This window comes from Vidua chalybeata, chromosome 14, assembly GCF_026979565.1.
Source record: "Vidua chalybeata isolate OUT-0048 chromosome 14, bVidCha1 merged haplotype, whole genome shotgun sequence".
Classification (NCBI taxonomy): Eukaryota; Metazoa; Chordata; class Aves; order Passeriformes; family Viduidae; genus Vidua; species Vidua chalybeata.
This window is the reverse complement of record NC_071543.1, coordinates 19,058,499-19,084,416: the sequence shown is the minus strand read 5'-3', so window position 1 is coordinate 19,084,416 and position 25,918 is coordinate 19,058,499. Positions and strand designations below refer to the sequence as shown.

General features: G+C 54.6%; 1 protein-coding gene across 1 annotated transcript; it reads right to left on the bottom strand.

The window, feature by feature from the left end:
• Positions 1 to 616: 616 nt before the first annotated feature.
• On the bottom strand, positions 617 to 9,127 carry TNMD (tenomodulin). The gene is made up of 7 exons (XM_053955782.1): positions 9,053 to 9,127; positions 8,792 to 8,926; positions 5,446 to 5,586; positions 4,567 to 4,668; positions 2,692 to 2,845; positions 1,342 to 1,514; positions 617 to 1,007 (listed from the first exon to the last, which is right to left on the bottom strand). Exons 1-7 carry the CDS (start codon positions 9,098 to 9,100, stop codon positions 798 to 800), a joined length of 963 nt encoding a protein of 320 aa, XP_053811757.1. The 5' UTR covers positions 9,101 to 9,127; the 3' UTR covers positions 617 to 797.
• Between the last annotated feature and the right edge of the window lie 16,791 nt (positions 9,128 to 25,918).

Genomic DNA, 25,918 nt, shown 5'->3' with positions numbered 1-25,918 from the left:
CTGAGGGGTTTGCCTGGTGACACCCGCAGGATGCCAGAGCTCCTCAGCAGCAGCTGGCTCCCTGCCATGAAATCTGGGACCTGGCTCTGGCATGAGCCCCAAGGGCACGGGCAGAAGAAGAGTGCCCAGGGGTGCACGGGGATTTTGGTGTAAGCCTTCAGCCCTGTGGCAGGCTGTCCTGCTCGGGGCAGCTGCAGTGTTCAGGACTTACTTCTTCCCTCCTGCAGCTCAGCCTTCGCCCGTTTGTTGGTGACAGGGCTGGGGACACCTGGTGGCACTTGGGGTCCTCCACAGGAGTGGACTCCTGACTTTGGCTGCTCGGTTGCTCAGGGAGCTCCTTGTGCCAGCTTCTCCCTGTCCCCGGGCACCAGAGAGGACTGGTGGCACGCCGAGCCGCCAGCAAGAGCTGCTGAGCACGTCAGAGCACGCTGGAAGAGGTCAGGACGTGCTGAACAGCCACCAGCACCACCAGGGAGCACATCGGGGACCTCTGCACGCTGCGGGTGAGGCCAGCGCTGGCAGCGCCCGCACCTGAGTTATGGATGCTCCTGGCGAGGCAGCCGCGCAATTAGATCACTTCGCAGACCCATTAAGCATCAGACGGAGACGGAACGACTTTCCATTCTCTTTGCAATCGCTCATACAAGACGTTTATTGTTTGCCTCTCGCTGCTGCTCGGCGCGGCTGCCGCACACTCTGCGGGAGCTCTGGGCGTGCGGGGTGGCACCGCGGGAGGGGCCACGGCCGCCAGGTGCTGTGCCAGCAGCGCCTGCAGGGTGGCAGCGGGCACGGCCAGGCTACACCCTGCCCAGCATCCGCGCGATCCACCAGTTGCAGGGCATGATGATGCGGCAGATGACCCTCCCGCCCTGGTAGCAGTAGGGGTAGGGGTAGTAGCCCAGCAGGGGCTCGCAGACCCGCCGGCAGTAGCGGTTGGCACGGCGGCACTGGGCACAGCAGTAGCCTCGCTCATCCCACAGAGGGTGGAACTCCAGCCCGTTCTCCGACTGCCAGGGAGAGACAGAGTCAGGGCAGGGAGGGGGCTGAGGCACCCCGGGGGCGTGCGCAGGACAGCCTGGCAGGGCACTCTGGGCACCCCGCGAGAGGAGCAGACACATGGAGACACCCCACTTCCTCCCTCCTGCAGCTCAGGCTTCACCCGTTTGTTGGTGACAGGGCTGGGGACACCTGGTGGCACTTGGGGTCCTCCACGGGACATGCACATCCTCCCCACGGGCATGCACGGGGCATCCCAAGGAGCACAGCTGGCACACCCTTGGCCGTGCCAGGCTAACCCGGGACTGTGGCCAGGGCAGCCCAGCGTGGCATTCCCTCACTCACGTAGTCGTTGACGGGCAGGTCCTCCTCGGTGAGCTGCCGTGCCCGACGCCTGGGCCCCGCCTGCGTGTCCTCCTCCACCTCGTGCTCGCTGCCCCCGTCCAGCCAGCTCTGGCTGTCTATCAGCAGCTCAGGCTCTTCTTCTTCTGCCCCTTCAAGGTTGGCCAGCTCAGGAGCTACAGGAAGAGTCCAAACGTCGCTGTCAGTAACCACGGAGCAGGGGGACAAATGCAGCAGCAAGAATTGATGTCTCTAGCAGAATCTGGTGCCAAGGTACACAAAAAGCCCACTGCAAAGCAGTGCTCCATTGCCTCCTGCTCTCACGCAGCCTGGGGCAGGGCTGTAGGAGATAATGGCCCATTCCATCCCCGTGCCCATCGGTGGGTGTTGTTGGCACCTCCTGCATGGGGCCGGGCTCTGCTGCTGGGGGGTGGATTTGTAGGGCCCCATCAAAGCAACATGATTTGGGGCAGATCATGCCCAGCTTCAGCTCTCTTAGCTTGGGAAAGAACCGCAGCAGCAATAATTTCCTTTGCTAGGGAAGGTGCCAGACAGCCTGGGGACACTGCTGTCCTGGCAAAGGCTTTGGATGCACCTTGGTGGCCCAGCCGGACTCACTGACCCAGGACACTGCTGCAGGTGGGTCTAACAGCAGGGACAAGGAAGCAGAGAGGGGACAGCAGGTAGGGACACCAGCCTCCCTCTGCACAGGGAGCTCTGGTGCCCACCTGCCCCCCGGAGCACCGGTGAGCTGGCACCTATGAGCGATGCCGTGTGCCTCTGCGGCTGCAGAGCAGAGGGAGTTTGCTCAGCAGGGATTTTAAAACTGGCTCATTCGGCTGGAAGTGGGTTAGAGAGAGCGGGTAATTACACCAGCACATCTCAGAGGCCACAACCTCTGCGAGGGCTGTGTAGTGAGCAGCTGGAGGTGGCAACCCCGCCGTGTGATTTCGATGCAGATGTCTGCTCACACTCTGATGTTCATGTGGTGACGAGAATTTAGGCGTCCCAGTTTCCAGCAGTGCTGCTTTCTTTGCAGGTACAAGGGATTATTTTTTTTTTTTTCCCTTGTTATGAGGAGGGTGGCCACTCTGCAAAGTGCAGGGCAGCGGGGAGCCGGCAGAAACAAGTGCTTTGTAGAGAGAAACTTCAGCCCCTGCTATTACATTGGCCATGATCTCCTGTGGTCACGGGCAGCACTGTGTTCATGTCTGAGGTGTACAAGGAGGCTGTGAAAGTGGGTTCCCACCACGTCACAGAGGGGGACGTGGCAGGGGGGCCACAGGTGTGTGACAGGGCTGCTGCCAGTGAGAGGGCTCATGGGTCCCTTGGGGAGGAGATGGCTCCTCGTACCTGCTATTGGCGTGGGGTGGATCCAGAAGATGGTCACGTTTTTGCAGATGTCAAAAATTTTGGAGCTCTTCAGGAATTCCTTGTTCTGAATGGGCTTTTCCCCAGGCACCCAGACCACAGACTGCTCAAAGTAGGTGGTGGTGATTTCTTGTCCCTGGAAGAAGAGCAAGACATTACCCTGGCGTGGTGAGACATTACCACTGGCTGCTTCTCCTCCCAGAGAGCAGCTGGACTTCACCTGCCTTGGCTCGTGGTGCTCACAGGATGCACAGGCAATACCCCAACAGCCCTCGCCACCCTGCTCTCCTCTCTCTTAGTTCATCACCCAAGACCCTTCTCCTGCACAGCCCCCATTATCTGGAGGAGCCTTCTGGAGCCCCCCATGTCATTTAAAACACAAGATTAAAACACCTCTGCTCTACTTTGCTCCTAGGATTTAATTCCTCTCTCCTTCTGCTACTGATTTTTTGATCGAATGCTTTAATTTACTCCTCACAGAAATTCTTTGCACGCTGTATTCTGTAATTTATACCACATGTCTCTGCTGTTGCATTAGTCCATGGTGTGTTTTGGCAGGCACTTAGGGAGGGAGATATATAAAGATTATGGGATGGGTCTGCGCTGAGCTCTCTGCCAAGGCAACGTTGTCTGTGTTGGTGGTGGTAGCCCATAGAGCAAGCTGGCAAAAAGTGTTTTTCTCTCCAGAAGGCATCTAGAGCTGTGTATCTCTTTTATAGAGTTTTTCCTTATGGCTTTGGGAAGTCATAGGAAGGAGCCAACACAACCTGACCCAGTCTGGGTCATTTTTGGAGTCTCTGGTGGAAGCTGCAGGGTTGGGGAGGTGCTGCCTGCAGGACCTGGCAGCGTGCAGGCTCCAAGAAGACATGACTGGAGCTTAAATCTACATTTATCTCACTGGCTTTCACATTTCAGCTCTCTACCCGGGGCAATGTTCTGCTAAAGCCTGGGAAGTTATATCCCTTTTACGACGGTAGCTGAAAAGATCTATTAGCTTCTTAGGGCATAATCAAAGAATCGGTGTCTGGGAATTTGGGTCATGATTCAGGGAAATGTTTCTGCCCACGCTTCATTTCAAACACGTGTCCTGCTGGCGTTTTATCTGCAGCAGCTTCGCTGGGGGGGATTCAATCTGCTAACAAAATGGGGAGGCAGGAAGGCTGTGCCACCACCGGGGCCTGGGCATGGGGACGGGGACAAAGGGCCACTGCTGTCACGGGACTGAGCTGTCACTCCAGGCCACACTGTCAGGGAGGGGTTAAATCATGGAGTCCACGCTTTTCCCATGCGGCATGCAAGGCGTGAGGCTCCTTGCAGCAGGATGCAGGGCAGTTAAAGGGGTGCAGGAAGCAATCAGGCCCATCAGTGGGACATGCAGGACAAGGAAGTGGCCCCAGCCTGGTGCTTCCCACCTCTCAGGTCTGCATGCCAAGAGTTTTCTCAATTTGCATTTCTTAAATGTGGCTGCTCTTTTAAATCCCTTACTTCTGCCTCATTCTGTTTGAAAACATGAGGCTCAAATCTTGGAGAAAGCAATTTGATTGACTTTTTGGTGCCTGCTAATCCTGAGCTGCCTTACGACCTTTTGAGTACAACAGGATTATTGTTCTTGATCTCTGGTATTGTGCTGAGAGGCTTTTGTCTGTTGCTTTCTAATCCAATCTCTTTTCACTTGTTTTTATAAGCAATCCTCTGAAATAAGATCAGTTTATGAAGCGATCACAACTCATTATTTCTTTATTGCAGCATCTCTGGGAAGGCTGGAGCAGATGGGAAGGCGGCAGGAATGGCAGCCCCTATGGCAGGGAGAGGAGTGGATTTCACAGGGCAGAGGGGAGCCCTGTTTCAGTCACCTACCTCAAGCTCAGGGATCTTGGCCTCTGTCGTCTCAGGTAGGACTTTAGTCTGAGTTTTGATGAAACATTTTTGAAGTCCCACAAAGAAGATGCCAGTTATTCCCTACAGGATCAAAGCAAACACCCAAAAAGCAGTCAGGGCAGAGAGTAGGAGGTAGGGTATAGCTGGAGGAGGAAGGTTTAGTCATATTTTTCCTGTTGCTATTTTTGTGCCAGTTCCGTTCAGCAGCGGTGCTAAGATGTACTAACAGGTTCTCATAAGGGATATTGCATTTTATGGTTTGGGAGAACTGGGCTTTTTACAAATATTTTAAGGCAGGTAGTCATAAAATTTTACACTGCTCCTCTTCTCCTGATAACTATCATGAGCTCTCATTATAATAAATAAAAATATGCAGAATAGCATCTGACCGTTATGGTTATATGAACATTCAGCCCCCAGTTCCTGCTAGGTTATTAACTCAAAATTTTGCCATATGTCACTGCACAGGGTATTTCCCTACAAATTTTAATTAGGTTTCATAGAGAGCCTTCTTCAGTGCCATGAGGTTTTAATGCTCTCCAGACAGACAAATGCACTGGGCTCAGGTAGACTGATGATCATGGCGTTCCTTTGCAAGGGTAAATCCAATAACTAGCTCTGGCTTCTAAGCTGTATTTCATTGGGACTGAACCACGCCACCATTAAATACAGGTGGAAGCTTATGTAGATAACACATCTCCTTTCCTCTGAGAGCATCCCCAGCGTGTCTGGGTCTCCCTCCCCCCACGCAGGGATAAATAGTGCTGGGACTTGCTCCAGCGACCTCACAGTGTCCTGCAGGATCCCACCAGTCCTGCTGCAGGCCTGCAGGGTCTCAGGGACAAGCTGCACACTCACGTTTTTGAAGTCATGGATCTCCAGGATCTCCTCACTGCCATTCCCGCTGCTGAAGGTCTCTGTCCTGGCCAGTGGGTCAATCTCCATCACAATCTTCTTCTTCTCGCCGTTGCTGAAGAACGTGTGCTCCATGTCATAAACCTGGGAGGCCAAAGTCACACAGGGCTCAGCTGAGCACCCCTCTGGTTTCACAGGCTGTCCAGTGGGCAGACAGGCTGTGCTGGCTGTGTGACCACCGCTGCTGGGGACCCTGCCATGGGACTGGCTGCTCCCTCACAGCCCAGCTCTGTGCCACAGCGATCACCAGGCCAGCACGAGGGGAGGCAGCTCCCAGGGGGGAGCCTGGGCTGGGTGAAAGGGCAGGCTGCAGCCAGGACGAGGGGCACTGTGTGTCAAGCCTGGGATGTGTGTCAAACCTGGGAGGAGGTGCTCCTCCCACACCTGCAGCAGGAGCTTTGCCCCAGCTCAGCCTTTGCTGGTGCTTTCTGTGGCACGAGCCTGGTTACATCCCAGGCTGGACTGAAGCCCCGAACCCACAGGTACTTCATTCTCCCTTCTCCCTGGCCTGCACACTGCATCCCTGGCTCGTTTGCTCCATCACGCTGTCCCCGGCTCACCTGCTCCATCGTGTCCTCCCCAGCTTACTCGCTCCATCCCTGTGCCTTCTGTTTTTCCTGAAAGGCAGAGGTATGAGCCTCTCTCTGCCTGGAGGAGATCAAGGGTTGCCCGCGGATCAAAGACCTCCTCGAGGGCTGCTGCAGAGCTTCGGGGCTTTGGCAGCCGGCTTCGCGGCGGCGCCGGTCCCCGGGGAGCGGCGCCGGGAGGAGCAGCCCGCTGCCGCTGGCAGGTCTCGCCGCACGCCGCCAGCCCGGCAGCCCTCGGTCTCTGCGGATGCCTGACCCTTACAGGATGAGCAGTGGCAGATGCTATTTGAAGCACAAAAACGATCCTGCTGGCGCGGCGAGAGCTGGCGGGCCCTGGGGAGCCTCGTTTCCCAGATCGAACCGCGTGGAAGTGAAGGGCTTGTGCAAATCCCCGCGAGTTCACCAGGCAGGGAGCAGAGATGGAGGCACGGGGATGGGAGAGCCCTGCTCATCCCACGGCATGGCCATGGAACCAGGGCAGGAGCATGCTGGCCCCACTGGTGTGGGGCAGGAGCTCTGCCCTTAGTGCCAGCCCAAAGCCCCTTTCACAGTGCCCTGGTTCCTGCACATCCCTCCCCGTGGGGCTTCAAAGCCCCTTAGCAGTGTTCCAGCACTGGTGTCCCCTGTTTGGCACCCACGTGGGTGCAGAACTGCCTGTACAGATGGGAGCTGATGGGAACATTCACACCCCTGCTCAAAGGTTAGAGGAGCGATGTGTGCCTTGGCAGCCACGGACACCTCCTGTTGGTTGGTCTGCAGAAGACTTTGTAAAGATCTATAGCTCTCCGTGGATTTTATGATATGGTAAAACAATCTGAAGCCTAAGATGGGTGGAAGGCGGCTGCTTTTGACTGACAAAATGCACACAGTGCCATAAATCATTTCAAGGAGGGCAGGATCCCAGGTGGCACCTTACCTTCAAGTGCCTCTCCATTTACAAAGAATTACTTTGGCCAGCACAGCGGCCAGCTAACCCACTTGGGCTTTGCCAGCTCTGTGCTGCTCAGAGAGCTATGAGATGTTTTATAGGGCTAAAAATGACACTTGCTGGTGAATGGCTGAAATATGTCCCTCTGCAAGGCTGTGATGAACCCCTCGTTAGCTGAATCATCAGCTGTGCTGGCTGGCGAGGAGGCTGCTGTGCAGAGGGCAGAGCCGTGTCCAAGGCCACCCCTGGGAGGGGCGACCTTCTTTCAAGTTTTTTTCCACTCTCCAGTTACATGAAGGAAGCTTGATGGGTTTCATGTTCCTTAAAGAGTTTAATTCCCCTTGGCTGATATTTTTGAGCGTTACCAACTTCCAGCCCCCCCCCCCTAGCCTGTTTGTCCTGAGGACTCCTGGGCCAGCTGGAGAAGCCCCATGGCCACAGGGACAGGGCAGTGCTGGGCTCTGTGTGCAGCTCTGCTGCAGGAACAGCTCTGCTTTCTCGTGACCTCACACCCCACTTCCCTGCCCATCAGGTGTTGGGGAGTGCTGCATGGACTCCATCCTCCACCAGTGAGGACACCAAGGGCTGGGGCTCTGGATGTCCCTTCTGAGCTGTGGCATTGTCTCTGCTCTGCCTGCTTGGAGAAAACCGCCCCTCCAGGGGTTAACAGCCTCTTCCCCTCATGGCTGGCATGACCCCTGTTTTTCTAGGAACAGTAGAGACTTTATAATCGTCTTGGCAGGATTCTGGAGGAACATATGGCTTTTATTGTTTTTCCTTTTATTTCAGGGGGTATTTATTTCTATTCGCTGATAAGAAGATAAAGTTTCCAGCGAGCAGGGTGCTTCCTCTGCCCGGCAGGAGGGCGGCCTGGCCAGGCTGGAGCAGCTCCAGGATAGTGCAGGGAGCACACTGGAGATGCCAGCGTGGGAAAGAGGCTGCCTCGGCTGTGCGCAGGAATTTTGGAGACGTTCTCAAGAGCCAGCAAAACCCACTGGTGACGGGGTGCAAAGCGGGGCCTCCTGGATGAGCATGGAAATTCGAAGGAAGGGAGGAGGAGGGGCACCAGGCAGGCTGTGGGTTTCAAGGTTAAAGGATTTGCTTGGGGTGTGGGATAAAGAAGGGCTTTGGCAGCACTGTCAGGGTGCTGGGCGGCAGCGGGCAGGGAGGGCTGGAGATGCACAGCCCTGCTGCCGCCCCGACACGCTCGGCACTCACAGCAGCGTCCGTCTGCAGCTGGGAATAAAGGAGCCCAATCCAGTTAGCAGGAGCTCCTCCAGAAGCTAATCCGTCTCACCGTCCCTCACATTGCAGACACATTAAAGTAAGAAATATAATCCATGACAATCAATCACCACTGCGTCCTGGCTTTCTCTCCTCTTTATGCGGTGGCATAATGACTTTTCCACCGGTTTCTGGCAAGATAATTGAAATGAAATGGAAAATATTTTCTTACTTGTCATAAAATTTGCTGCCGGTGAAATAAGAGAAACTTTAACTCTTCATGGCGTAGCTCCCATCCCCTGTAATTGTCAACTGGGGAAAGAACGCGGTGACAGGGGAAAAAGCCAGCCTGCATAAAGCAAGAGCTAGTTATGAATAATACAAAGATTTTTAAAAGTCCCATGAATACCTGTGGTCTGAGAAAATGCATTTTGTGAAGTTGCCTGGGTTTTGGAGAGTTGTTAAAAGTTTCAGCGCGTCAAGGGGAGGGGGACAGCTCTGTCTGGGGAAGCAACGCTCTGAAATGCCGGATCAAAGAGTTTTTACTTACTTTTCTGGGTGCTGGGTTCCAGAGGTATTTGACACCAAAAAATATCAGAATGAGGGAAAGGAGCAGCACGCTGAAGAGCAGTCCACAGAGCTGGTACCTGGGGCAGCTCTTCTTCCGCGGCTTGGCTGCTTCTGCCTATTGAATGACAAAGCAGCGATAGGCAGGCTGCGCCCGGGGCTCCCGGCGGGACGAGGGCACGCACCTATCAGACATTTCTGGCACTGCAGGGATGCAGGGTGGCAAGGCAAGCCATGAACTCACGTCCAGAAAGCGGCAGTCCTCCGGGCTGCGCCGAGCCGTCCCTCCCATGGTCTCCTCCGTGTGCGAGGAGCCAGCCCGCTCCGAGGTGGAGTTACAGAGGCTCTGGCTGCACACGCGGTGGGAAGGCTGGGCCACGGCCACCCCCACGGAGGGACAGCCAGCTGTCCCGCAGCGCTGCTGGCCCCACGGCCCCGCCGTTCCCACGCTGGTGGCTGTCACACGTGGCCAGCGCCGCGCTTCTCCTTCGACCTCTGCTTCTGCCCTGAGCTTGGGCCCGCGTGCCAACGGCTGGAGGTGCCCAGAGTGCCGCTGCCACATGAGCCTGGGGACAGGGACACTGCTGCGGTGTTCATGTGTGTGTGGGAACAGCCTGGGAGCTGCATGGCAGGGGACATGGACATGGCACAGGACATGGGCATGGCAGGGGACACGGGCATGGCACAGGACACAGACATGGCAGGGGACACGGGCATGGCAGGGGACATGGGCATGGCACAGGACACAGACATGGCAGGGGACACGGGCATGGCAGGGGACACAGACATGGCAGGGGACACAGACATGGCAGGGGACACGGACATGGCAGGGGACAAAAATGTGGCAGGGGACACAGACATGGCAGGGGACACGGGCATGGCACAGGACACAGACATGGCAGGGAACACAGACACGGCAGGGGACACAGACATGTCAGGGGACACGGGCATGGCAGGGGACAAAAATGTGGCAGGGGACACGGGCATGGCACAGGACACAGACATGGCAGGGGACACAGACACGGCAGGGGACACAGACATGTCAGGGGACACAGGTGTGGCAGGGGACACGGGCGTGGCAGGGGACACAGACATGGCAGGGGACACAGACATGGCACAGAACACAGACATGGCACAGGACACAGACATGGCAGGGGACACAGACGTGGCAGGGGACACGGGCGTGGCAGGGGACACGTGTGCACACAGGTGTGTGTGTAAGGTGTGCAGACAGGTGAGAGGGTGTGCGTGGCCATGCAGTGAGCACTCGTGTGCAGCCCGTGTGTGGGGAGAGGCCCCAGCTCTCCTCTCGTGCACAGCCTTACCCCAAAGTCGGCCTAGCCAGGAATTTCCTGACTAATTTTTTTTTCTCCTTTTTTTACTACGTTCAAAAATTTCCATTTGTTGAAGTCGTAGAGTTTCTTCATGGAAATGAACCCATCTTAAGAAAGGCTTTCAGAAATCCAGCGTGAGGTTTCTGGTCTGAACAGGATGAGGCTCCCTGGTGTAGAAGAGCTGGCATGGGCTTTTTTTTTTCCAGGCTGTTTACTCTAATAAAAACCCAAAGTGCATCATGCACTAATTAAAATTGCACTGAAAAAAGAAAATCCACATCGAATTTTGCTCAGGATGAGAAATGGAGAAAGAAATTGCTTTTAGCAGGTCTGGCACTGGCTTTGTGAGCGTTGGGATGTTGCTGCCTGCAGCCAGGGGTAAATCCTGGAGTGACAGAAGTGGAGATTCTGAATAGCCAGGGGAGAGCACTGTGCACGTGTGTGTGCTGGGGGTGTGCCCTGTGTGTATCTGCTCCCTGCAAAGGGCTTTGGGCTCCCTGGCCCCAGAGCAGCAGGAGCTCCTCACCCCACAGCCCCTCAGCAGTGCAGGGGAGTAATACACAAGTGGGGGGGTTTAATATTTGAGATAGCAATAACAGGAGGGAATCCTACTGACAAGGTCATTTGGAGGAGGAAAAAAACCCCTTTTTAATGGAAAGCAATCGTGGGCAGCCTTTGAAAACATCTGAGGGGTTTTGGAAATCTAAATGCAGCAAATCTGTGCAGACACCAGGTTTGTCTGCCTCCGCTTCCCACCAGAAAGTTCCATCTCAGAAGCTTTTGTTATTCACTGGAAACTCAAGTATTTGAAAACATTTTCTTTTCTTGTCAAAATTAGAGTTTCAGAGGAAAACTTTGGAGCAGCTCTACTGAAAGATGGTTCTGATTACAGGAAAGAATTACAGCAGTGCTGCTAAGCAGACATAATTGATCAGCAGATCTTCACCATATCCCCCACTCAAGGCACAGGAAACACTGCAAATACCACTCATAAACCAAATTAGGCATTATTATTTTATTACTGTTGTAAGGTAAATGTCAAGCTTTTTTAATGGCAATCACTGTAACTCCATCAGGAGTCAGGTGTCTGAAATAGCTGCAAGAAGTGAGAAGCTCCCAGGGGCTGGGAGTTAATAAAACTCAATAAATATCACAGGCCCCTTGCAGCGCTGGCAGTGCTGGGGATGGAGAGGCCAGGGTGGGTGCTGGGGGCGTGGGGGATGCAGGGCTGGGCTGCAGCCCTGCTGATGCTGCAAAGCTGGGCACTGCTGCCTGGAGGAGCAGCGGGGTGAGCACGGGCAGGCGTGCACGCCCAGCCCCAGGGCCAGCTCAGCACAGGGTGTGCTGGCCCCACGGAGGGCAGGGAGCAGGATCAGAGCCCTCCACACTGCTGCTCTCCACAGAGGGAGCAGCCAGCCTTGGACTGGGGCTTTGAGAGCAGCAAACCCCTCTGCAACCCCCGGTGTCCCCCCTCAGCACCTGTGGCTGTGTTACAGCCACTGCATCCTGACAGGAGACACATGGCTGGCATGCAGACAGGGGCAGAAACTGCAGGATGACACTCATAAAAAATGGTGGGGTTTTTTTTGACCCATTCCCCAGTGCTCTGGCTCAGACTTCAGGGTTTCAGAGAAAAAAAAAAAGTAAAAAAAAAAAGTATTCTTTCTGAAAAGACAATAATTTTGAGGGAAAACCTCTTAGTGTCCTTAAGATGACAAGCAGGTTCTCTGTATAAAAGCAGTTCTGATGAAAATCTCCCATCAATGCCAAAGGAGAGGGAACAATTACTAATTTTCCATGAAGCTAATGAGACCGAGTGTATATGACAGGGGAGAATTTAATCTGATGTGAACTGAGGAAGAGAAGCAATACTGATATTAATGTGTGACTAATTGATACCCAGAAGAACATTTGAAATGATTAAAAGGCATTTGATTTTTATACAGGACAATAAGAGGCTCATTGGCTATGACTGGTGCATCCTTTCAGTTTTCTACTCCGTGTTCCAATTTGCCCAGAAAAATCTATCATATCTGCAGCGTAGCTTGACTGCTGCATAAAATCTCTGTACCTGGAAATGTTATACCAAGAAATTCCTCCTGGACAGCACAAAGGATTGTACACGGTGTGAGCGGGGGTGAGCAGCCTGGCAGAAATAAAATAGGTCCCCAAACCACTAAAAAGCAGCTCCTCAAAGCAGTGGGGGTTTGGGCAGCAACCTCCAGCTGAAAGCCCCTCGTGATTAATATCGTGCTCTTTGTTATAATGAAAAACCCATTAAGGTCAGTGGCAGCATCTCTGAGCAGCACTAAATTGGAACGATGGAGACAGTAAAGTTAAAAATGAGCCATAATATTAATGTGGATAGTGAATTAATTGGGCAATTCCATAGGTAGTAAGTAAATCATACCATTTACTGTGGCACGTGGTGCCAGGCAGCTCTCACTGCTGGCAGGGGTGACACCTGCTCCTGGACGGGGCCAGAGGAGCGACACGGAGCCACAGCACCCGAGGGACCCCACTGAGACCACCTCCACTGCAGCCCTTGTCTGCTGGGAGATCTCTCCCTAGGGAAAATGCCTCTTGCTTTGCTCTTTTTGGTGCTCCAGCCCCAAGCACGTCCTGACTGCTGGCTGACAGCACGGCTGAAGTGCTGCAGCCCTGCTCCAAGGTGCTTTTCCCTCCGCCCTCAGCTGTGCCATCTGTATCCCTCTGCACTGCGCCCACGAAGTGTCACCAGGCTGCCGGTAGGCTTAGGGCATGGCTGCTCCTCTCCTTTGGGTGGGTCTCTCAGGAAAGGCTTCCTTAGCCCAGAAGATGTGCAGGACCACCAGACAGCCCTCGTCTGCCTCCTGCTGCTTTTGTGCCTTGTGCCGGGGTGCATTTGGGGGCCGAGGGCAGGGATTTGTACCCTGGTGCAGCATTTGCAGCGTGTGGCTCAGGCTGACGGCTCCCTCTCCACTTCCAGCATTATGGACAGCAAACAGAGAAAGGGAAAAAAATCACATAGAAAAGAAGGGTGCTCATTAGCCAGCGCCTGATTACCCAGGACTATCTTTGCTTCAAACCGGCCAATTTTAACACTCGCCAGATGAGAGGACGTGTGCCTCCTCTTATCAGGCAGCCTCAGCCAAAGGTTTCTGTAAGGGAGGCTTCAGTAATTGGCCTATTCATCATTCATTGTTTATCTTAAGTTCACATCGTCGTGGGGAACTCCAGAGACATCCTTGATTCAAGTTAAGAAACTTAATCATTATGATAAAACTGCTCGGGGAGTTGGAGTTCACGTCGGAGGCGCACGTGGCCGTGTGGCACTCCAGCAGCTGCTGCTCACAGCAAATTACTCAAAGCTGACAAAGCTTTGGGAGAGAACAGAAAAAGATAAATTCGCGGTGGCCGTTGTGACGGAGGCGCCCAGGAAGTTATTACAGCAGACACGTGCTGCCCCTGCTCACAGCCCATGAAAAATCCCCCTCCTGCGAGCTCCGGGGACGGCCACCTCGGCGCTGCTCTCACAGCTCCCTCGTCAACAGAAGTTATTAACAGCGCCCGAGAATTTCATCCAAATGCCACTTTCATCTTGATAAATAACAATTTCATGTCTCTGTTCTACCAGATGACTGCACAGTTTTACTTCAAACACTTAACTTCTTCCGAAATGCTTCCCCGTGCACGAGGCTTAGCTCAGCAATGCAATGTGTGCTGAGCACTTTTTATTTTCACGGGGCCTTGAATACCTGTAATGCAAAGTGCAAGCCCATAATCCTGCACTATTGTAAGGCACTTTTCCCAGCAAAGAGCTGCTTCCTACTGGGACAGCTAAAACGTAATTGAAAGCTCCGTGTGCGTTGGTGCCTTTTATTAAAAACAGTTTGAGGTTTGTTAAGGAATAGTCTGCAGCTCCTCTGGGATGTGCAGGAAAGGAGAGCAAGAAGAGGTTAACCTGGGGGATGGGTTGGTGTCTCCCCCTGCCCTTTGGGGATCTCCCCCTGTCGCCCATCACCCACAACCACCACGGGCTGTTACTGGCCCCCTGCTCAGGGATGCTCGGAGCGATGCCAGCGCTCTGCTGGCAGCAGTTAATTGCCAGCCTGCTTCATTAGCAGAGGGCAGTTTTGTGATGACCGTGTCTGGGGGCAGGAGGTGGATGAGGCCTGGTTGCCTGGAGAGGTGCAGGTGTGGGGCTGCAGCTGTGGGGGTGCTGTGCAGGATCCAGGGGTGCTCTGGGCACCAGCATGGACTCGTCAGCACCTGGAGAGGCACCAGGCTCCCATCTGAGGAACTGCCAGGTCAGTCTCTTACCTCAGCTGAGAACCTTCTCCTACAAGGAGAAGAAAAAATTTGGTAAAAGGGACTGCATTGCTCTGGGATTGTGAGAAGGGAATAACCAGCATTTTATCACTGCTTAGCAGACCTAAAGTGTTTAATGTTTACATACTGAACATTTCCTACTGAATCAGTGCAGCACCACAATGTCTCCTGCCTTATTTTACTGTCACCTGATACATGCATTAATGTTGTTACTCTAAAGCAAGTAAAGAAAGAGTTGAGAATACTCCCACATGCTACTAATCAAGAGAGGATCCATTAAATGGAAGAATTTCAACACAATTATTTTTTCTTTGATTGTCATTAAACCTCCCATTGATGGCTTTTACCATTACTTGCCCAGTGATGATGCAAACACCATTTTCCCTCGTCCTCTGAGACCACAGGCAGCTGCAGCCCAGGGCTGGGAGGGTGAATTCCCCAGGTCTCCTGGGTGCCCCGAGGCTCCTGGGGAGATTCTGAGGCTCAGGAGAAGGGGGTTTGCCTGGTTCTTCTCCGTGACGTCTCCATGCAGCCTCACCTGTTTCCCTGTGCCTCCAGCTCTGCTGCTGCCTCTTTCCCAGCTCTCACATGTACAGCCAAGCTGTTCACAGCCCCAGGGCGCTTTTGGAAAAAAAAGCAGCTATTTTAAAAATCAATAAAACAAATAAAATGAAACAAAGTCAGCATGATTGCCCACGTCTGCCTCAAACAGACTGAAGTGCTGGAAGGCTCCGTAGCCCCACGAGCTCTGGGGTTCATCAGCTGATGCTGGCTCCCCTCTGGGTGTTCCCTGGCAGCTGGGGGGGCACTCCTGACAGCCACGCGTCTTCCTGGGGCATCAGGTGTTCCTCGTGAGCAAAGGTGGTTGGAGCCAACGCTGCCCGGGAGGGTATAAAGGGGATGGGGTGGCTGTGGGGAGATTTGGGGTGTGCCCTTGGCTGGCAGAGTGGGGCTGCAGGGCTCCCAGTAGCAGTGTGTGCTGGGAGCTGAGGGTCAGCAAGGGGAAACAGGCAAAAAAGGTAGGAGAGAGAGAGGTGGGAGGAGGTTCTGGTGCAGGCAGGGGAGGTGGGAGCTGTGGGTCAGGGCAGTGAGGTGGGCACAGCCCTGCTGCTGTGGGGCACCTGCACCAGGCTGGGCTGCGTGCCCACGGGGCAGTGATGGCAGGGGATGGTCTCCTCCTCTTCCTCCTCCTGCTGCTCTGCTTTCTCTGTGCCCCAGCCACGTGTGGTGGCAGACGGGCTGCCAAGGGGGTGCAGTGGGCACACGGTGAGCACATTGGTGCTGCTGTGCCCTGGCACACGCTGCCAGGGCGGGCTGGCTGCCGGCCCATGGGCTGTCCCTGCCCAGCTTTGGGGGCACCCACCCCCAGAGGCTGCTGCAGGGGACTGGTGTCAGGCCAGAGGGCTGCCAGGGCTCGTGGCTGTGGGACAGGGACACGCTGAGGCTGTTCCAGGAGCTGCTGTCCTGCTGGGGCTTGTTGGACGTGGGGGACTCAGCTGTTGCCCTCTGGGGAGGTGCCAGAGTCCCAGGGCACTGGACCTGGTGAGGGTCTCCTGGCACCCGTGTGGGGTCTGTAGGAGGGCTGGTTTGCCCCCCTAATTCTGTGTCCCACGAGCTCCTTCCCCTGCAGCCAGGCTGGCTGCAGCTCTGCCCTTTCCTTGGCTCAGGGATCCTCTGCCTTTGGGATCCCACTCACGCCCACTTGTGCTGCGTGTGCTGTGTCTGCCCTCACCTTCCACCCCGGGGCTCTGCTCTGGGGCCAGCTCGCTGTCCCAGCCTGGCTGTGCCTCAGGGAGCCCACGGAGACAGCCCCTGTGCCTTTGGAGCAGGCTGGCAGTGCAGAGAGCATCTGCAGTCCCTCTCTCAGGTAACACCTCCCTCTCTCATTTTTTTCCTTGACATTAAGCCTTGAAGCTCCATCTCACACTCTTTCTCTTCTACTCCTCTGCTCTCCCCTTCCTCTCCCCAGGTTCTTTTTTTTCCTCCCTCCCTGCCAAGGTGTTTCCCTTCTGTTGGATTTTTCTCTCTGCCGTTGCTTTGTTCCCACTCTCCCTCCTGGTTCCTGCTGCCTCCTCCTTGCTCTTTCCCTCTCTGTGCCACCTGCTGTGATCTTCTCTTCCTGCTGCACCTCCAGCATCTCCCCTGCTCCCTGCTTCTGCAGCCCTTGGGAAGGGACCCTGGCACTGGGGTCTGCACCCCGGGTCTGTCCCTGGTGATGTCTTGGCTGGGATGTGGAAATTCCCAGGAGAATCTGCTTTACTTTGCTGTCACCTACAGTGATTGGTTCCTACCTTTCTACAATTTTTTTTCATCCAGTGAGAAACTGCTCGCTAAAGAAAGCACATTTTTCTTGCTTACTGGGAGTTCCTGTTTGTCATTTTTATAAATCAGTGTTTATTGGCCTAATTATTGTAAATGCAGAGCCCAATAAAGGTGACTGTGATTGCAATATCTGATAATGAATTTTATAACAAACCTGCTGAGCCTGAAAGCTGCCAGCAGGAAAGACATTATGTCAGGTTAATGACAGGGAGGAGAAATCCTCCTCGCTAAGCTTTTTTCCAAAGCATGAAGGATCTCTGCTGGAGGGTGCTGGGGGCCCTGGTGGGGTCTGACCCTCCAATGCTGCATCCTAAAGCTTTTGGGGCTCCTTTGCTGCTCCCCTGATGGGGGGGATGCCTTAGGCATGCAGGATGGAGGGCTCTGAGGAGGTTCAGCACCCAGAGGTGCTGGTAGCTCTGCTCCTGCTCCCCCATCTGATTTAACCCCACCGTGCAAGTGCTGAACATGAGGCACCGGGAAAGCAGCTTAAATGGCACCTAAAGCTAGCTCAACTCCAGCTCTGCAAATAGATTAATTCAGAAAAAACCGACTCTATGGTTATCCATAGAGATGTGGGTGCCTGCTCCAACCTCTCGCCCTTATGGGTGCCCTCGGGGGTCAGGCTGCCCTCCCTGCCAAGCAGGGGAAGCGGCCCCCAGCCTTTACTCGGCCGTGTGCGGGCTGCCCCTCTGTCAGCCAGCCTCTTCCTGCCCTGCTGGCTGCAGGGGCCCTGCAGGTGAAGCTTTCTGGGAGATGTGCTGCTGCTCCTGCAAGGCCCTGGGTGCTGGAGGGGTGAGGGATTTGTGGGGTGTCTGCACAGCCTGGGGCGGCGGAGCTGGGGCTGTGCTGGGTGGGGTGCCTGCCTTGGGGACAGGCTCGGGCTTTGTCTGGTGATGCTCCCAGGCAGGGTTGGGGACAGCTGCCCCTGTGTCTGCTCCCAGGCATGGCTCCAGTTTGGAGCTGGACCTGCAGGTGCTGGGCTCTGGGCTTTCAGTGCATGCACGGCAGCCGCTGGCTGATCCCAGAGCCGGGTCTGGCTGATCCCAGAGCCGGGTCTGGCTGATCCCAGAGCCGGGTCTGGCCTGCTGCAGGAACAGGGGGTGCCTTTCTAGACCTACATTAGTCCCAGAGTGTGATCAGAGAGGCTTCATGAAACCTGGGCTTGGAGCGTTTGATTTAATTCACTTGCCCACAGCAGGGATTGAGTGCGAAAGGGAAAGGATAAAGACTAGAAGAGAACGTGTTTTCTCTTAAATAATGCAGAGAAACATGATGGAGGAGGCTGTACAAATGTGATTTAGTCCTTTGCCCCTGTGTTACTTGCTGCTGGGTCACTGGTGCACCACAGCTGTGTCTCGGGGGCCAAGGGAGCTTTTTGCCCTCTCCAAGGGTGATGCCCACACAGAGCCTCCTCTCCCAGACCATGAGCAAGGGGCTGGAGCTGCTTTTTTTTGAATATTTGGTTGGCAGCCGCTGTGTTCGATGCAGCTCAATGCAAGAGCAAATTGGATTAAGTGAAACATATTTACTGGGAGAAACAGGGGGAAAAAACCTGCACAGGGGTTGTTTGCAGAAACTGGAGTCTGCAGATGTGGCTGAAGCCTCCAGGGACTCCCAGCGTGTGACAAAGCAAGACCCTGCTGTGGGAAAGGAAAATGGGGGCAGAGGGGTGTTGAGAGGGCCACAAACGAGGTGGCCCATCAGGGTCTCCCTGGCAGCAGTGTGACCCCGTGATTTATTGGCGTCACCTGCCACACTTACAAAAAATGCTTGTCTTTAGCAGGTGACACTTTAGCACAGTCAGTGAGAGCAGGACAGGGACACCTCTGGAGGTGTTTGCTCGGGCAGACAGAAACCAAGCACTGGACTCGTGGCACTGAACAGATCAAGCTGGGTTCAGTGCTCCTGATCAGAGTAACTTATGTCTGCACCTGGAGATGACCCTCCCTTGCACAGGAGGGGACAAGGCACAGGAAAGGTGCAGGCAGAAGTTCTTGCTGCTGGAGGCAGAAGGCTGGGGCAGGTTTGTGCCTGTAGCTTCCCTGCCTGGTGCTCAGCTTGCTGCCAGGAGCATTGCCAGGGCAATATCCTGCCCTGCTCCCTGCTCAGCCCACAGAGCACGATTATTTCATTAATCTCGTGTCATCTCCTCCTCGGTTGATCCAGCTGCAATATTGCAGAAATAACTTCCCACTGCTCCCTGAGGAGAAGCAGACTTCAGAGGCCAGGAGAGCTCTTGCCTCTCTTCCCTGCCTGCTGTGGGCCCCAGAGCTGCCAGAAGGTTTGAAAGTCTTTGAATCCTTCGAACTCCTACAGGCAGGGATGTATAAAAAAAGTTATTATAATCATCAAACCCTTCCAAATCCCAGGGAACTTAGCAAGGTCTGGATGAAGTCACGTCCCTTTCCCAGGCACCAAAACGTCACCTGGCATTGGCTGGTGCCAGCAGAGGCTGTCAGGCTGTGGTGCTGTGGGTCATTCCCCATTCTCTTTGTGTGCCTGGCTGCTTCCTCCCCAGGCTTCACGCTGCTCCTCTGCCACACTCTGGCTCTGGCCCGGGTGAGAGCACTCCAGGGCTGCTGGTTGGTGGGGATTCATTAGCTGCAGATAAATGAGGAGCCAGCTCAATCCTTACTCCAACTCTTAAAATACTGTTCTAATGCAAAATGTACGTCCCAGAGTAAACCCCCGTTTCTGTTTCAATGTGGGGAAGAGTGCAGTGCTGAATTTTAAGCACGTTGTCACAGAGAGCAATGGCAGTGCTGAGTGACCTGTCTAATGAACTCGGCAAGGGCAGCGGGGCTGGCACTGCCACCCCCTCGTGCCAGGGCAGCTCTGTCACCTGCAGGGGGAATGTTTTCCCCAGGCACACTGGTGACAAATTACACGATCGATATGTAGGCTGATTGTGGTCTAATCTTGCTTAGCCCCACTAGGGCTGGGATTGATCCAGATCTAATCGTGCTTATCCTGGACAAACCCAGGAGCAGCTCCAGATCCTCGGGTAATGCATCCTATGCAGATGCAGAGTGGCTCTATTGATTTGCTGGCGTGGTGGCCTCGCTGCGGAGGGGTTTATCGGCATTATCTGCCCCTTGATGTGTAATGCAATCAAAGCAGCTGATGAATCTTGATTAAGTGCTGGCAGTGAGTGTCAGCAGCTCTGGCTGCCGGGCTGTGGAGCCTGCTCCAGCTGTGGGGCCACGGCAGGCACTTCCTGCAGCAGTGCAGTAGAGGGAGGAGGGTCAGTGCTGGCTGGGAACCAAGGCACCCCCTGCTCCCTGGCACCTGAGCTGAGGGAGGTTTTCTTTGCTGAGAGGTGGCCATGGAGCCAGGGGTGCCTGCAAAAGGTGCAGTCTGTATCAGTGAGGCTCCTGCTCCCACCTAGAGTGCTTTCTGGCCTCCTCTTTGGCCCTGGAGGTTCCCACCTCCAAATTTAGTGAGTGGAAGGGCTGTGACATTGGGCAGTCCCCTTACTTTGCTGCGTTGCCCTGCAAAGGTTGGTACCTGCAGCCCATGCAGTGAGCTCCAGAACACACTGGGCTGCTGCTCCTGTCATCCAAGGTGCTTCTGTTGCAAGGCCTTCCTGAGACTCTAATAACTTCAGGAAGGAAAAAAAAAAAAAAGAGAGAGAGAAAGTAATTACCTTCTGGGGTGGAATTTCTCCAGCCTTTACTCAGCCCACTGGGGACTTTGTCAGGAACATGGACTGCGATTTTGTTCAGCGATTCCTGAGTTATACCAGCACAGGGAAAATGGCATGTCTTGCAGCTTGATGTTTTTGTGATGTCTTTCTTTGCTCTCAGGTTTGAAAGAAAAATACCAGACCCAAAAAAAATCTCTTCAAAACGTAAAACTTGCCCTTAGCTTAATTCAGTGGAGACTTGAGCAGCTGCTCCTGCATCTCAGAGAAAAAAGGCCTCGTGCTATTAACATGTCTAAAGAAATTGGAGGTAGAAATATGAAGGTCCCTCATCTTTTAAGAGCTGCACGCCCTGCCTTGGGCTCCCGGCTTCTGCCTGAGCGGAGCAGAGCTCTGGGATGCAAATAGGTTCCAGGAGATGACCCTGCTGGGCTGAAGGGGGGAATGTTGAGCCCCAGCCCTTTGAGGAGAGGTGCCAGGAGGTGATGAGGGGCTCTCTTCCATCCTACAGCTTTTGAACCCCCCTGCCAGGTGTGTTGTCAGAGGCTGTGGTACTGAATCCTGGGGGCTTGGTGCCAGAGCAGAGCTACAGCTGTGTCTGCAGCCTGGACCCATATTTTTCAGTGTGCTTTGATCTGGAAAGTGCTTTAGCAGTGTAAATATAACCTAGAAGATTCTCAAATGCCCCAGAAATGTTCTCCAAGAAAATATGTTGCCTTTCCCCTTCCTTTCCCTCGATCAGGAAATAATTCCAAATTCATCCAAATGTGCTTTTCTAATCAAAGGGGCCACTTTGTACGTCTGAATGCAAGGGGAGGGGATGGGAACAGGACTGAAACAAAACTCCTTCTCAGCGCTGCGTTTGTGAGATTGATCTCCCGTGGCTAAATCCATCTGTGTTTCTCCTTTGGCAGGAGTGGGGGGATCTTCCCCCTGCAGCTGGGCTCTTCCCTTCAGAGGCCGAGCTGCTGCACGGGGAGGAGGAGGAGGAAGTGCTGGAGTGGCCCAGGTTTCTATGGCACTGCGTGCCGCAGCCGCTCTCCTTATCTCCCTAACTTGATCGGGAGAAATTGCTTTTGTCAATTTTAATTTCAGCTGAGCTGAGCAGGATAAACAAAGGGAGGTGCAGGAGAAGCAGATGGTTTGTCACAGAGCAGTCAGGAAGGCTGTGCAGCTTTTTATAGCGTGTAATGGCCTTTCCTTACATCTAGCTATCCATCACCATGTAATTCCCAAAATAAACTGGGATTGTGCCATACAATACGTGAAGTAACCCGAATGCCACAGCAGGTCTGGAATATTGGGCCTGCAGGGGTTTTGGCCGTGGTGGGGAGCATTCACACAAAACCCCTTTGCTGGTCGGCGTTGGCTCCTGGCTGGGAAAGTCCCTGTGGTGGCTGCTCGTCCCACAGCTGGGGCAGGGCAGCTCTGCTGGGGCTGGTGGGACCTTCTGCAGGCTGGGAGGTGTGGCAGTGGCACCAACACTTCATGGGATAGACCAGGGGTTTGTGTCTTAGCCACGGCTCTCTCTTCTGGTCACCTCAGACCTCCTGGCCCAGGTAAGAGGTGGCTCGGGTGGCAGGGGAAGGAGATATCTCACAGCCCTGCTCTGCCTTTCCTTGCCCATGTGGGAGCCTCATGGAGCTTTGTTGTCCATGCAGGAATTGTTGCGGGGGTGGAGAATGTGGGCTTGGCCTTCTGCCTGGGCTTGGGTGCTCCCACCACAGGGAACGTTTTGGTCATGGGGTGTCCCCTCTTGCCCTGTGGTGTGGGCTGGGCCAGCAGGAGGCTGCCTGTGGCCAAGATGCTCCAAGGCTGCTGCCGTGACACCGTGTCCAAGCCAGCTGGGGAGATGTGCTCGTTCCCAGAGCTGCTGCTCTCGGATCGTGACGCAGGCTGGTGGATATTTGTTTCAATAAGAACCATGCTGGTGTTTGCAAACCCTTTCAAATTGCTCTCAGCGAGCGCTGCTGCGTCTGGAGCAAAGTCTGCTCGCAGCAAAGCCTGCGGAAGGGGAGGTCTGGGGGCGGTGGAAGGAGCCTGAATCCCTGCCAGGTTTCCGTAGCAGGGACGTGCTGTGGCTGCTGCCTGCCTTGGAACAACGGGCAGGCTGTCCCCGCTCCGCGGCGTCCCCATTAAAGCATCCCTGTGCAATTTCCAATAATGAGCAAATATGAAGAAAATCAAAGTATGTTTGAACTTCGTTAATGAACAGAAAGAGGGCTAAATGTTTCCAATAAGCTGTTTGCTGCAAATTTGCTGAATACCTTGCCCAGCTCTGTCCGTTCCAGCTCAGGTTCTGCAGAGCCCGAAGCCATGAAAATCTCAGCGCTGGAATGACGGGAGCAGGCAGAGCCCGCTGGGCAGAGCTGCTGCTGGTGGCTGTGATTTCTGGAGATAGGGGTCTTATTCCAAATCCCAGGGAGGCTGTTCCACTTCCAGGTGCGGGCAGGAACATCCCCTCGGGGAGGACGGCAGGGGACAGTGCCTGTGCCGCTCGGCAGCAGCCAGGAAAGGGGAGATACGGTCCTGGGCTTGGGAGAAAGCAGCTTAAAGGAGGCTCCCCGAGGGGTGGGCAACCGGCTGGCAGTAAAGAGGACGGTCCCCATGGCGTTTGTGCGCGCTGCAGAAGAGCAGAGTGAGTATTTAATTGATCAGCTTTGCCGTTTAGCGGGGGCTGAGCAGCGCTGCCGCCGGCTCTGTGCGGGCACAGCCGGGACCCCCAGCCCGCTTTGGTCGCCAAGGCAGGCGCAGTTTCGGCCCAGCTGCCTTTTCATTCTTCGGGGCTGGAAATCTGACCTGGGTCCCGGGCTGGCGGCTCAGGCTTTCCCCGATGGACAGACGGATGGGGAAGGACAGCTGAGCCCCACCTGCGCCCTCTGAGCCGAGCTTAGCGCCGGCTTAGGGGTGCCCTGCGAGGGGCTGCGCGGGTCTCCAGCAGGTGCTGTCCCCTCTGGGACCCTCAGCTGTCACCCAGGGCCATCCCTGGCTCCACAGCGCCCACAGCTGATTAGCTGGCTAATTAACGTAAATGATGATGGCAGGTACGCCTTAGCCCTGCCACGAAGGGCGTGCTCTCACGTAGTGCAGCTCGTAAGTCTGACGCAGGATCCGGGCTGTAATTGCTGCTTTTCCCTTTGAACGTGGCGCCTGCCTTACCCTTAATGGCTCTTTGTTCCCTGGCTGCAGGAGAGCTCGGCGCCCGACTGCAGCAGGGGCCCGGGCGCTGCCTGGGGAGCCAGGGAATCGCAGAAGGGCTCGGGTTGGAAAGGACCTTAAAGCTCCTGTCATTCCAACCCCCTGCCATGGGCAGGGACACCTTCCCCTGGACGATGCTGCCCACAGCCACTTCCATCCAGGTCTTGGACGCTTCCAGGGATGGGGCAGCCACAGGGCAGCCTGTGCCTTCCCATCCTCTGAGTAAAGAAATTCCTCCTTGCATCTAATCTGAGTCTTTCCCCTCACTTTTAAAACCATTTCCCCTTGTCTCATCGCTATCTGCCCGGGGAAGAGAAGTGTCAGGAGGGTGTAGAGGGAGAGCCACAGGCAACAGCCTTCTCTGGGATCGTGCAGTGTTCCCCACTGGTGCCAGGCCTGGGTCTCTGGTCCCAGCTCTGCCCAGTGCCTGGGTGTCTGTCCCTAGAGCTGGGGTGATGGCTGTGATGTCTCCTTGCTCCTCCTGGCTGCCTGCCTCCTGAGGGTGTCACATATTGGAGCAGGTGTTGCTCTAAAGGCAGCTCCTCCATCAGGTGGGTGCTGTCCCTCCCCACGTGCCACCCTCGCTTTTCAGGGGTGACTCGTGTCTGCAGAAACACAAAATCTCCCTCAAACAGCAGACCGGTCTCTTGGTCTTGTTTACATCACCTGTAAACAGGATGAACCCAGGGAGCAGATGCACCTTTTACTGTTAATAGATCAAAATTATAGATGATCACAAAATAACAGCGCTCAGAATGCTTAGCTGATGTAAATTACTTTTTCCTCTATTTCCTTCCATTAGCCACCAACCATTTACCCCAGGCAGAGCTCTGTCCCAGGGAAACACCCAAGCTGGATGTGGAGCAGCAGGCTGGGTAAGTGCTGGATAAGATAGCACTGCTGATGGACTGAGATGAGACGAAGTGTGAAAATCAGAGGGACTGGGAGATGGAAGATGCTACCTGTCATCTCTATTTCTTATGAAAAAAGGCAGAAAGCTGTTTCTATCTGATTTGTGGTCTTCTGTCCAGGGTATTGCTTGCTCCAGGACAGAATTTGGCCTGCAGAGCAGCGAGGAAAGTTCATAGCATTGGCAACAACACTGTGTGATTCAGGAGTGAGCCCTTAAACAAGATTATTACTCATTTTACCAGGCACAGCTATCCATTATGGTTAATAAAACACTGCATAAGTGATTCTCAGCCTGATCCAAACAATATATCTTGTGGCCCAGCTGGGCTCACTTTTATCCTGAGCCTCACAATCAGGATATGTTGGCATCAGCAGACACTGAGACTGGTACCTGATGGCACACACAGCCAAGATCTGCCTCTTCCCTTCCAAAGTGGTGAGTGATGTGAGACGCTGGATGGGTTCTGCTGCCACCTCCCCAGCCTGTCCTTCTCTCAAGGACAGGGTCTGTGCTGGCTGTGGTGGCACGCTGTCCCAGGGTTCTGGGGAGAAGGCAGATCCTCCCCAGGCTGGGCACCCCGTACCCCTGCTCCAGGGCAGCTGGTGGCCTCTTGAGGGACAGTGCTTTGTGCTTTTGCCCTGCTGGAGCAGCAGCTGCTGCTTTGGGTGCCCACATGGGGATGTCTCATCATCCCAGGGCAAATGAGTGCTGCCTGCTGGGGAAGGGCAGGAGGAGCAGCCTGGGCTGCAGAAGAAAGGCTTGGTCATGGCTCTCCTGGTGGAAGTGAGGCCCAGGAGTGTTGTGGAGGTGCAGCTGATGCAGGGACGGTGACACGGCTGCCTCCACATGCCTGTGCTGCAGGAGGATAGAGCCAGCAGCCCTGGCTGCATGCTGCCCTTTGCATTCAGCATTCCACCTGCTCTGCCAGGCACTGGGAACAGCTCGAGGAGTGCTGGGATGGCAGCAGGAGCTGGTGCCTGCCAGGATGCTGTTACCCCATGAATAAGGAGCAAGGCCTTGCTCTGCAGCGTGCTGGTGGCAGGCTGGGGGGCTCTGCTCCAGGCCATCCATCTGGCATCTTTTTGAGACACTGTACTCCTTTTTTTCCACCATGCCAAAACAAATCCTTGCAGACTATTAATCACTGGCTTGGAACAGCATCCACCCAGGTTCAGTTGTGATAAGATATGCCAGCCCTTGTCTGACATCGTGTAGCCATTTCAAGAGGACATAATTACAGCAATTGTTAGGCATCTTTCTAGCTTTTTCTGCCTTCTCTCCCAGGTAATGCTATGTGATGAATCACTTTCCCTGACATCCTGAGCTCAAACACCACCGCTCACCCGGCTGTGCTGCGGTGCAGGAACATCAGGCTCACTGCAGACAGTG

Coding starts and splice junctions, on each gene's coding strand:
- TNMD (XM_053955782.1), bottom strand. CDS start 9,100: ATGGGAGGGACGGCTCGGCGCAGCCCGGAGGACTGCCGCTTTCTGGAC. Junction 5,587..8,791: donor GGAACCCAGCACCCAGAAAA/GTAAGTAAAAAC, acceptor TTGGCCTCCCAG/GTTTATGACATGGAGCACAC. Junction 4,669..5,445: donor AGATCCATGACTTCAAAAAC/GTGAGTGTGCAG, acceptor TTGATCCTGTAG/GGAATAACTGGCATCTTCTT.